This window comes from Pseudophryne corroboree, chromosome 12 (assembly GCF_028390025.1).
Source record: "Pseudophryne corroboree isolate aPseCor3 chromosome 12, aPseCor3.hap2, whole genome shotgun sequence".
In the NCBI taxonomy this organism is placed as follows: Eukaryota; Metazoa; Chordata; class Amphibia; order Anura; family Myobatrachidae; genus Pseudophryne; species Pseudophryne corroboree.
Window position 1 is genome coordinate 15,864,871 of NC_086455.1, and position 12,095 is coordinate 15,876,965.

Below are 12,095 nucleotides of genomic sequence, written 5' to 3' on the forward strand. Positions count from 1 at the left end.
TCAACGCTATTCGTGGCAATATCTAATATCAGCTGCGTAACCCCTGGGGATGCCTATATTTTGCAGGTATCCCCCCCGTAAATGGACAGATGCTACAACTGACTGTCTGGTACTTTATGTCTATCCACTGCCCAAGGCTTAGTACATCTGTATTTCATATACAGAGTTTTTTACTTTATTTCCCCTGCCCCTTCTGATCTTTTTTCTCAATGTTAGATTTCACCCATCAGAATCTTCCCTCATCAAGCCCGCCCCGGAATACCCTTCCTGTGTAACAGAGTTGTATAGCCAGCCCCAATCTCCTCCTACTCTATTATGTTGGAGACAGAACCATTTCTTTCTCACTAACAGGACGCTACATGGAGACACTGCGTCACCAAGCTCCTTCAAAGTTTTACTGCTCAGCAAAGAAATGGGGTGGGGTGGGGGGGAGGCACAAGGACGCAGTCTGTTTTCATCATTCATTCCTTCCAAGAAAGCCCCTTTGTGATTCTCAGCATTGATTCTCGGCCTGAGACATAATAAGGACTGAAGATTTTCACATCGTAACTTGCGTGAACAGAATTTTAAAGATGCCTCGCCCCCTCCATTTTCAATCTATGGTTTGGTGGCCTATTGATGACAGCCTTACTATTGTAAGGTGGCCAATCCTCCCTGCCCCGAGCCCATTCATTACACATGGCAAGGCTATGGGAATACTAGGACGAACATAAAGAAATATTACTACAGGGGAAAACTGTCATTTCCTCAGGTGATCATTATAAGATGAATGAGGGTCTCTGTAGGATTATGGTGAACGTTCCGAATTGCATACTTACATTAAACCTCTGTGCACATTGCTAGTCGGTCAATGCCAGGTCTCATGACTATTTTACACCTTATCTTTTAATAATCTGCTACCAGTAAGAAGTATGATGATCATGAATGGTCAATCACAGATAAAAGATGCTTGATGTTGCCTCACAGTTTGCACAAATGCATCTACTTGAGTGTTGTGCTCGCAAACAGCTGTTCTTTCCATGTTTGAGGAGTACTTCTGAATAAAGGCGTGGGGCAGCATTGGCAGAACTGTAGACCAAGCTTAGAACCTCTAGAACCAGGCCAATGAAGGTCTTCACTTTTAGTAGACACCTTTCCCTTAGAGGTCAACTAGACATGCTCACCAATACTCAGTTGACCAACAAGTCTTGTCTATACGTTAATTTAGGCTTTTCCTGAGATTGGCACTGACACAGGAGAAATATCAGAGACACAGTGGCCAAAACACAGGTCGGTATATTGACGGTCGGCATCATACTGAACCCATACATATAGGCCAAAATTGCTTCTGATATCTTTAGAGTCTTTAATAAAGTGTCATGGTATTGTTGCTCATCCATATTTCTGCTAGTACCACTGTGCAAATAATATACAGATGTTCTTTCTAATATCCAAAAACTATGCATAACATTGTCAGTTTGGGTGTACATCCTGCATATAATACAGTATTATGCTCACTGATGAATATTCACTTCTTCCACAGGTGGACATGAAGATAAGCTTGCTGCCCCTCATAGTGCTGGCTCTCGCTTCCCATGCTTTAACCTCCAATGTTGAAGAAAATTCAAGTTAAGTTTTGTCTCCTCTTACTTCATAACTGAGACTAGGCCATGAATATTGCTTGCCATCCTTTCACCTCACCCTCCAACCTCACTGAACAGTAGAATGAGGTATCTCGCTTCGCTGTCCCCATTAAATCCCTCTGGTGCCCACTCCATACACTTGGGTCCCCCTGCCACATGAACTAGGGATGGACATCAACCATCGATGATTACTAATAATTGATGGTTTTGGTCGATGTAGAATACTTCTGCCATTGATGGGGGGGAACCAGATGGTTTCCCTCCATCGATGGCATTGGATAACCAAATATATAGATTTGTTTTTTGCTAGGGGCTGGAACACAGAGCATACAGTAGCTCTGTGGAGCAAATACCTACAAACTTACCTAAAGATCATATTCAATGTATAGCAATTATTTGATTTGTAACTTTCCCTTTGTTTTCTCTGTTTGCTGACAGCCCAACCATATGCCAGTTGTAGCAGACATGAAATTGAAATCTGGCCCATGCCATAATAGCTTTGGGAAGACAAATTTGACATTTATAGCTGCAGTTCCGTTCTGTTTTTTTAGTCTCTGATGTTTTACAGAACCTTGGTTTAGATGACAGGTCTACTTTAATGGTGGTTTTATAACTAATAACAGCCCATGAGTGCAGTGAGCTACATTTTCCATCTTCTTCAATGTCTGTGCTGAGTAGTGAGATGTGTTCATTTGGGTGGTATACCGTCCTGTGGATGGCAAAATGTGGTTTGGTTTGGGGTTACGCCAAGGCATAGACTTTCATTATTAAATACCATGGTTTTTTTCCCATCCAGAGGAAAAGAAGAGTTTAAGGGTGAAGATTGAAAATTCTACTACCAAAGCAGTGTTGTCTGGCACACTCACCATTCCATGCCACATCACGTACCAGTCACCCCCGGAAGGTGTCAGTGCCGGTCGACGTGCGGTGTTGGCCACCCCTCGGGTGAAATGGACCTTTATCTCCAGTGGGAAAGAGGTGGAAATCTTGGTGGCCCGGGGCCACAAAGTGAAGATCAGTGAGGGGTACAGATCACGCGCCTCCCTGCCCCACTACTCATCCTCAGCCTATAATGTCACCTTAGTCCTGAGAGAGCTGATAAGCAACGACTCTGGGATTTACCGCTGCCACGTGCAACACGGGATCGAAGACGACTCTGCCATGGTGGAAGTAAAGGTGAAAGGTAAGGTCCCTAATACCAAGGATTTTGCATGCGATGCATCCCGCCAATGATCGCCAGCACAGCGGCATTTAGTAACGCAATATGCTTGTACAATGCAGGAAGTGCTGCTGCAACCATTATTCAACATGACTTGCAGCTAGTAAAGACACACTTCTACAGTTCTCCAGAGTCCTGTGGTGATATGCACACAGACCACTTTATAGTAATCATGAATAAATCAGTTTAGTAAGGATGGTCCACGTACACGTAGGAAGGACTGTCATTGAAATTAGTCACTTTTCAAAACCCACTGCCCAGTACAATCTCAGACTATAAGGAAACTACAAACACAAACAGGTAAATATACAGTAGCTCCCATTGGGTGTGTTAAAAAAGAGGCAATTGTATAAAAGCGAATGGTGCAATAAGAGATGATACTTGTTAAACCATTTGGATTAAAAAACTTTTGGCTAAAAGTTAAGTTGAAATATACAGCCCTAGATTTTCCCCCTAGAACAATCTCCTTACCCATATGTTCGATATGGATTCAGTAGGAATTACCGGCCCATGGGATCCCGTCGTTCATAATACCGACGCCGGGATCCCGATGATCTCAATCCCGAAAGGGGTGATTAGATGGTATTCCCCACTCTCCCCTACTCCGTAACCCTCTGGTCCTGCAGCCTAAACCTAACCTCCCCCTTTAGCGCCTGACCCTAACCCCCCTCCCCTAGAGTTACCTAAACCTAATTCCCCCCCTCCCCCTGCTGCCTAAACCTAACACACCCTCCCCCGCAGCCTGACTCTAACCTCCCCCGAGGGTGCCTAACACTAACCCTCTCTCCCCGCAGCTTAACCCTAACCTCCCCCCGCCACCTAAACCTAACCCACCCTTCCTGTACCTAAACCTAACCCGCTGTCTGCTGGTCCTATGGTAGGGAAGCCGACTGTTGGGTTTCCGGTGTTGGTCTCCTGGCCCTTTTGGAGTACTGACGTCGGGATTCCAACGGGTGTCGGGATTCCGGCGTCGGTATTTAGAATGCCAGGATCCCGACAGCTGGCATATTGACCGCATACCATATAACTGATATTATGTTAAGCTGCTCAAAAGAGGTCCTAAATCTAGAAACTCCACAGTATTTTTAAAAGGTGTGTGAAAAAGGACGTTGTATTATAGGAGGTGTTTTTATCAGTTGGAGTTAATTGAGGGTAATTCTGTGCTGGTAGACAGGAATCAGAGGTATCACTTCACATGTTAGACTGTTGAAGAGTGTGGCCATGGGTGATGGGTCAACACCAATGGTACATCTCTGGAGACCTCACAGAGACTTCTGGAAGCTGTGGAGTGAGTGAAAGGAAATAGTGCTTTACGAAGTTGTTTGTTACTCTTGAACATGTTCAAACAAGACCAATTCTAGATCTTATACACTTAGTAATAGACAAAAGATTTCGCATGTTTTGCAATAGGTTCTGCTTAGCTAACACGGGGCAGATTCTGAGTTGGGATTACAGTAAGAAAGGGCAAGTAACTTTGCACCTTGGTAAAACCAGGTTGCACTGCAGGTCGGGCAGATGTAACATGTGCAGAGAGATTTTGGGAGGGGTGCGTCCTAACACATCTAAATTGCAGTGTAAAAATAAAGCTGCCCAGCATGTACTATTATTATGTTATTATTAACAGTTTCTTATATAGCGCAGCAGATCCCGCTGCGCTTTACAATTGGAAACAAGTGATAAAATAAAACTGGCTAATAACAGACAGTCATAGAGGTAGGAGGGCCCTGCTTGCAAGTTTACAATCTATAGGGAAGTAGGCATGTATGCACAAGGACAGGTGCTATCTATTGCATAATGGTCCCCCAGATTGCAAAGGTTCTTGGTGGGCTGTATGATATGGTCACACAGCAATGTTGGTGTGGGGTCAGGAGGACGGGAAAGTGAAGAAAGAGAATATTCGGAGGCAGTGGCGGAACTTGTGAGTGGTGGGCCCAGGTGCAAAAATATGCTTTGGGCCCCCCTCCTTCGCCCCGTTCCTACCCCTACTTCATAATATGCCACACAGCAGGAGGTTACGGAGAGCAGCATGCCGCCAGGAGAGGTGATAGGGAGAGCCAGCATGACACCAGGGAGAGGTGACAGGGAGAGGCAGCGTGACGCTAGGGAGAGGTGACGGAGAGGAATCGTGATGCCAGGGAGAGGTGTCAGGGTGACACCAGGGAGGGGTGACAGGGAGAGGCAGGGTGACACCAGGGAGGGGTGACAGAGAGAGGCAGGGTGACACCAAGAAGTGGTGACAGGGAGAAGCAGGGTGACACCAGGGAGAGGTGACAGGGTGACGCCAGGGAGGGGTGACAGGGAGAGGCAGGGTGTTGCCAGGGAGAGGTGACAGGGTGACACCAGGGAGGCGTGACAGGGAGAGGCAGGGTGACACCAGGGAGGGGTGACAGGGAGAGGCAGGGTGCTGCCAGGGAGAGGTGACAGGGTGACACCAGGGAGGGGTGACAGGGAGAGGCAGGGTGACACCAGGGAGGGGTGACAGGGAGAGGCAGGGTGCTGCCAGGGAGAGGTGACAGGGTGACACCAGGGAGCGGTGAGAGGGTGACGCCAGGGAGGGGTGACAGGGAGAGGCAGGGTGCTGCCAGGGAGGGGTGACAGGGAGAGTCAGGGTGACACAAGGGAGGGGTGACAGGGAGAGGCAGGGTGCTGCCAGGGAGGGGTGACAGGGAGAGGCAGGGTGACACAAGGGAGGGGTGACAGGGAGAGGCAGGGTGCTGCCAGGGAGGGGTGACAGGGAGAGGCAGGGTGACACAAGGGAGGGGTGACAGGGAGAGGCAGGGTGCTGCCAGGGAGAGGTGACAGGGTGACACCAGGGAGGGGTGACATAGACAGGCAGTGTGATATAAATATTACAATTTGCAGTGCTTACCTGCAACCAAAACTGCAGCGCATTGAAAACAGCTCCATCTTGGGGCTTAACGCTGGGGGCGATCATAAGATTCCCGATGCGGACGGCAAGCAGGACAGCCTCAAGCAGAGCAGATCCGATGGAAGCCGGGTCGCAGGTCAGAGCAATCGGGGAGGGACTGAGGAGCGGGGATTGTGGCCCCTCCTCTTCTTCCAGCCAGAGTGTAATAGAGCTGACAGCAGCTCAGCCTAAACTACTGCTGGCGTGCTGCGCGATGTTACTGGCGGCAAGTGGAGAAGGTTCGGGCGGCATCGTAATGAGCCAATGTGACTCATTATGAAGCCAGCAGCTTTGGGCACCTTCACTGCGTTGGGCCCCAGTGCAATGCACTGGTTGCACTGGCGCATGTTCTGCCACTGCGTGGAGGATATGTGTGGACTGTACAGTGGGGATGTCATTGGATAAGACATTTCTGAAGGTTATGTGAGCATTTCTGAATGTGATAAGCTGTCTGAAGAGGTGAGTTTTTAGGGAACGCTTGAAGACTAGAGGAGAATCTTATTGTGTGTAGTTGTGAATTCTACAGAGTGGGTGCAGCCCGAAGAAAGTCCTGCAATCGTGAATGGGAGGGAGCAATGAGTGTGGATGAGAGACGCAGATCTTGTGAAGAGCGAAGAGGTCAGGTTACGAGATATTTTGAAATAAGCAAAGAGATGTACATTGGTGTAATATGGTTAATGGCCTTGTGTGTAAGTAAAAGTATTTTATATTTAATACGGTAGAAAACAGGTAACCAATGGAGGGACTGACAGAGCGGATCTGCAGACGATGAACATCTAGCGAGGAAGATTAGCCTCGCAGCTGCATTCAGAATGGATTGTAGTGGTGAGAGTCTGATTTTGGTAAGACTAGTAAGAAGACTATTGCAATAATCAATGCGGGAGATAATGAGAGCATGGATTAGAGTTTTTGCAGTGTCTTGTGTAAGGTACTGTATGGTTGTATTTTGGATAAGTTTGTTAGATGCATGTAACATGATTTTGAGACGGAATGAACAAAGGACAGTTCAGAGTCGAGGATGACACCTGGGCAGCGAGCTTGTGGGGTATGACTGATTGTTGAGTTCTCAACAGTGATAGAGATATCAGGTTGGTAACTACTATTTGTCGGTGGAAATATAATTTATTCTGTTTTGGAAATATTAAGTTTGAGGTGGCGACATGACATCCAAGAGGAAACGGCAGAAAGGCATTCAGTGGACGCGGACCAATATAGATGGTGACAAATCTGGGGAGGATAGGTAGATTTGAGTATCATCCGTGTACAGATGATACTGAAATCCAAAAGTTTTCCAAGAGATGTGGTGAAGATTGAGAAAAGCAGAGGACCTAAGACTGAGCCTTGCGGTACTCCAACTGATAGAGGTAGCGAAGAGGAGGTGGATTCAGAGAAGCGGACACTGAAAGAGCGATTAGATAGGTAGGGTAGGAACCAAGAAAGGGCTGTGTATTAAAGACCTAGGTATTGTATTGTTTGTATGAGAAGAGAGTGGTCAACAGTGTCAAAGACAGCAGATAGATCTAGAAGAATAAGAAGTGAGTAATGGCCTTTGGACTTCAAAGTGACCAGATCATTCACTACTTTAGTCAGTGCTGTCTCTGTGGAGTGTTGGGAACGAAAGCCTGACTGAAGTGGGTCTAATAAGTTGTGTGAGTTAAGAAAGTGTGTGAGGCGAGTGTAGGCAGGTCTCTCAAGGGGCTTGGGTGCTGAGAGATGGGACGGTAGTTTGAGAGAGTTTGGGTCACGATTTTTTTTTTTTTCAGAATGGGAGTAATCACTGCATGCTTGGATGGTGAAGGAAAGATACCAGTAGAGAGAGAGAGAGAGAGAGATTACCGATGTTAGTTAAGGTAGGTATGAGCACAGGAGACAGAGCTTTACTTATTTTTGAGGGTATAGGATCAAGAGGAGAGGTAGTAGAGTAGGAGGATGAGAAGAGTGTTGATACTGTACTTCCTCTTCATTTGTGGGATCAAATAAAGAGAAAATGCCAGAGGGTTCAGGTAGGGAATTGAGCAGGCCACTGACTGAGGAACAGTATACCATCTCATCTCGGATCTTATCAATCTTGTCCTTGAAAGGTAGCATTTGGAGGTTACACGCAAAAACAACCAATAAATGTATTTGCTCCCTTTGCAGGGGTCTGGGACTCCAGGTCGACAACAAAAAGGTCGACACACATTAGGTCGATGACAATTGGTCGACACAACTTAGGTCGACATGGACAAAAGGTCGACATGGAAAAAGGTCGACGTGAGTTTTTGATGTTTTTTTTGGTGTAGTTTTCTTCGTAGAGTGACCGGGAACCCCAATTAGTGCACCGCGTCCCCTCGCATGGCTCACTTTGCTCGCCATGCTTTGGGCATGGTGCCTTCACTTCGCTCGGCACAAATTACCGTTCCAATCGTAGTCCACATGGATCGTTAAGTATGAAAAAGTTCCCAAAAAAAAAAAAATTTGTGAAAAACTCATGTCGACCTTTTTCCATGTCGACATTGTTCCTGTCGACATTTTGTCCATGTCGACCTTTTGTCCATGCCGACCTAAGGTGTGTCGACCAATTGGCGTCAACATAAGGTGTGTCGACCTTTTTGTTGTCGACCTGGAGTCCGGAGACCCTTTGTAGTGCAGCATGGTTTGTTCCATTTGTACTGTTACTTGCTCTTTTTAATTTTATTCCCAACTCAGGCCCATGGTCCATAGATTCTGTTACAGTTACTTTGGTTCCCAGTAAAGTATCTCTGTTCCTCAGGTGTTGTGTTCCTGTATCGTGAAGGGACCACCCGTTATGCGTACACTTTCCCCATGGCTCAAGAGTCATGTGCACGAATCAAGGCCCACATTGCCACAGCAGACCAGCTGTTAGCCGCCTACCACAGTGGCTATGAGCAGTGTGATGCTGGATGGATTGCTGACCAGACCGTCAGGTGAGAACCATCACACAGTCCCACCTCTGGAAGTCTCTTTCAAGACTCTGAATGTTCCCCATGAGCGAATGGTCAGTTCTTCTTCATTCTCTGTCCTGCAGATACCCCATCCAGACACCACGAGAGGGTTGCTATGGAGATATGGATGGATACCCAGGAGTGCGGAATTACGGAGTGCTGGAACCCGATGACTTGTACGATGTTTACTGCTATGTGGAGGAACTGTACGGTAATTTTGCCTCTATGCAATGATATTCAGATTTGTGCGCAAAACAGATGGATTGCTTGCTTGGAAATAGCTGTGGGTTTCTGCCTGTATTCAGAGCGGGCCGAATCTATGCAACTGCCCTGCCCCTATACAGTACATCAGCATATGAATGCAGCTGTCAACACTATCAACATTGATTTGCACCAGCCCTTTCCTGGGTGCAAAAGGGTCATCTGAAATTGCCAGATCTTTGCATCTGCTTATCTCTGAATAGAGCGCAGTTCATCTATATGGCCACAGCAAGCTTCTGCTAAGTTCTGCTGCTCAGCTACTCCCACTTACCCACATGTGGAGATCCGACTGACTTCCATAATACTCTGAATTGTTGTAGATGGAGAGCGCTACTGCACATACTCCATATTAGATCCTCCAGGGAGGGTTCATTCTATTACCAAGATGGCCGCCGAACCTTGTACTGCCTATAAACGGCACCATCTTTTCACTGTGCTCTACAGACAGAAGTCTTCCACTTAGCTCCGTGAGACCTGTGATTAACCATTCAGAGATGCTGCACTGTTACCCACTACCCTCACACAGGAGTCTATGTACTGAGCCTTGGAGAGAGATAAAGTGGACTGAGATAAAGTACCAGCCAATCAGCTCCTAACTGCCATGTTGCAGGCTAAGCTTGAAAAAATTACAGTTAGGAGCTGGTTGGTTGGTACTTTATCTCTCTCTAAGGCTTAATACATAGGGGTCAGCTGATGAGCTGTATGCCCCGCCCCAACCCATGACCAGTGTGTGTATAACTGTGAGTACGGTTGTACTGTCACATTGCTACCACATAAACCACCCCACTGGTTAAGTACTGTTCACTGTCTCAGGGCATCTTCTAGTGTGTACATACACTCTGCCATACCACCGCCACCTGTACACACATATTACAACATTAATAGCCTCACATATCTGCAAACATGTGAATGTCGCCTCAGAGGCAAGCGCAGTGCAAAAAAAGATGACACATATGCCTACTGTGCATGTGGCTCGCAAGTAGGCCCATGACATAACGTTATAGCAGGCCTGAGGAAGACATCTTGTAGCTCACATAGCTGCTGGACCCTAAGTGGATGGAGACATTATTTACTATCACAAAGAAGGAGATATAAATATAAGTCACTCCCTGTAGCCAGCATACGGAATACGTGACTCTAGATGAGCTTGCCGATTCTCCTTTGCATCTGTTTAGGTGAGGTATTTCTGGGTTCTTCCCCCAACAAATTCACCCTGGAGGAAGCCAGAGAGCACTGTAGAAGAATAGACTCTGATTTGGCCACCACAGGACAGCTCTATGCTGCATGGAATGACGGACTGGACCACTGCAGCCCAGGCTGGCTGTCTGATGGAAGTGTGCGATACCCGATCGTCACGCCAAGAGAGAAGTGCGGCGGGAACTCACCTGGGGTCAAGACTATCTTTCAGTTCCGGAATCAGACCGGCTTCCCAGATACCCAGGCAAAGTACGACGTGTACTGTTTTACAGGTAAATCAATCAATAGATATTTTTTCAATATACTCAAGATGTCGATAGATTGGTTCAGTCTTTATGTATCTCTGAGATGTGAATGTCCTTGCCTGTGGTGACTTTGTATAACATAGCAGTTTAGGAATTCCTTTTGACAAATATTAGGTTTTGTTCTAGGTTCATAAAATAAGTCCAGATGGTCATTGTATCTACTGGGGGTGACGAACGTGCTGAGTGTAGAGAAATGATGGAGAACCATATGTTGATTTAAGTCTGTGTAAAGTCTTTAATAATGTACACTATGGGGCTGATTCAGCATCAGCCTCAGAATTGCAGAAATCGGCAAATAGCGGTGCGCGTATGTGCAAGGTCTTAAACTGCGATCGCACGTGATTGCAATTGAAGAGCCAGCGGGGGTCGTCGACACCGCGTTTTGTGGCCATCGATGCAATGTTTAGGGGGCGTGGTCTGGACAACGCAAGTGCATCCAGACCGTTAGCGGGGTGAGCTGCAGTGGCTGCGTGACGTCACATGCAGCCACTGCGACACAAAAGATGGCGGGTAGTCGTCTGCCTTCGCAGTTAGGCTGCGCAGGCACAGGGTAACCCTTATCATGCGAGCCCTTCGCTGCTGAGCGTAGCGTTCGCATGATAGCGGGAGAGGAAGACCCGGCATGTGGGGCGACCTTCTCCTGTGCTGGGCAGCACCCCCCGCATGCTAGCAAAAAGAGTTGTAGTTTTGCTACTTTTAGCAAAACTACAACTCATGCTGAATCATATCATATCTGGTGGAGTTTTGTAAACACTTTGAGTAAAAATTGTAATTTCACAGCCCATTTGAACTGGCTTTATTATTCTTGCCTATTGAGGAAACAGCCTACAAATAGTCACCCGCCATATTGTTGAAAGTGGAGTACGCTACTGCACAGATTCCATGTTGCTACTCCTCAAGCGAAAGCTTCATTCCCTGTACCAAGATGGCCACCAAGACGACTACTGAGCTTGTGTGGAGCCATCTTGGGCTTGTGGCTTTCGCAACCTTTACTGTGCATGCGTGACACCCACGCCCCAACTCAATCCTAGATGTCTGTGACTCTGATGTATTGCAAGGATGTGCAGCACATGTTCTTCCTAGGTGGTCTTACCACGGGTATCACCGCCAGCATTACCGCTACCGCTGTCTCTGATATCATGGCGCTTCCTCTGTACTGCACTCTGGATAGATAAACCTCCAAACTTGCCTAAGGATAAACTGTTTAGTCTCATCTCCATTTAACAATCTGCTGGTGTCTTTTGTTCTACACCTATAGGACATATCAACACTCCTTACACTCCGCCTGCCCCATCCTCTTGTTTCTATCCACCTCCATTGTCTCAGGTTGGTCTTCTCCCTTCTAGTGTAGTATCTGTAACATGCATGACACTCTCTTCCATCTGTCTACCATCCTTCCTTACCTCCTCGTGAAAGGGTTCTTTATGATCTTTTTTTTTTTGTCTGCTGAGGTACTTTCTAATTTCTCATATACAGTATCATACTGATGACATTGTTCCTGTATGTAATTGTCGGATAATAAAAGTAGATGATAATGGTTTTTAAATTAGCTTATCATCACACCCCATGGTAGAGAACCTCATACCCTGGTTAGCCTTACAGGGGAGGACCACTTTCTATGCCGATGCCAAATATGTT

At 46.8% G+C, this 12,095-nt stretch overlaps 1 protein-coding gene across 2 annotated transcripts in view; it reads left to right on the forward strand.

Moving 5' to 3' along the window:
* Positions 1-12,095, forward strand: part of BCAN (brevican) — a 78,942-nt gene that overhangs the window by 41,830 nt on the left and 25,017 nt on the right. For both annotated transcript variants that reach the window (XM_063947077.1, XM_063947078.1), the window contains exons 2-6: positions 1,523-1,607; positions 2,419-2,805; positions 8,502-8,676; positions 8,778-8,905; positions 10,131-10,424. In XM_063947077.1, the coding sequence (XP_063803147.1) occupies positions 1,529-1,607; positions 2,419-2,805; positions 8,502-8,676; positions 8,778-8,905; positions 10,131-10,424 (1,063 nt within the window). In that variant the 5' untranslated portion in view covers positions 1,523-1,528. The remainder of the gene's footprint in view (positions 1-1,522; positions 1,608-2,418; positions 2,806-8,501; positions 8,677-8,777; positions 8,906-10,130; positions 10,425-12,095) is intronic.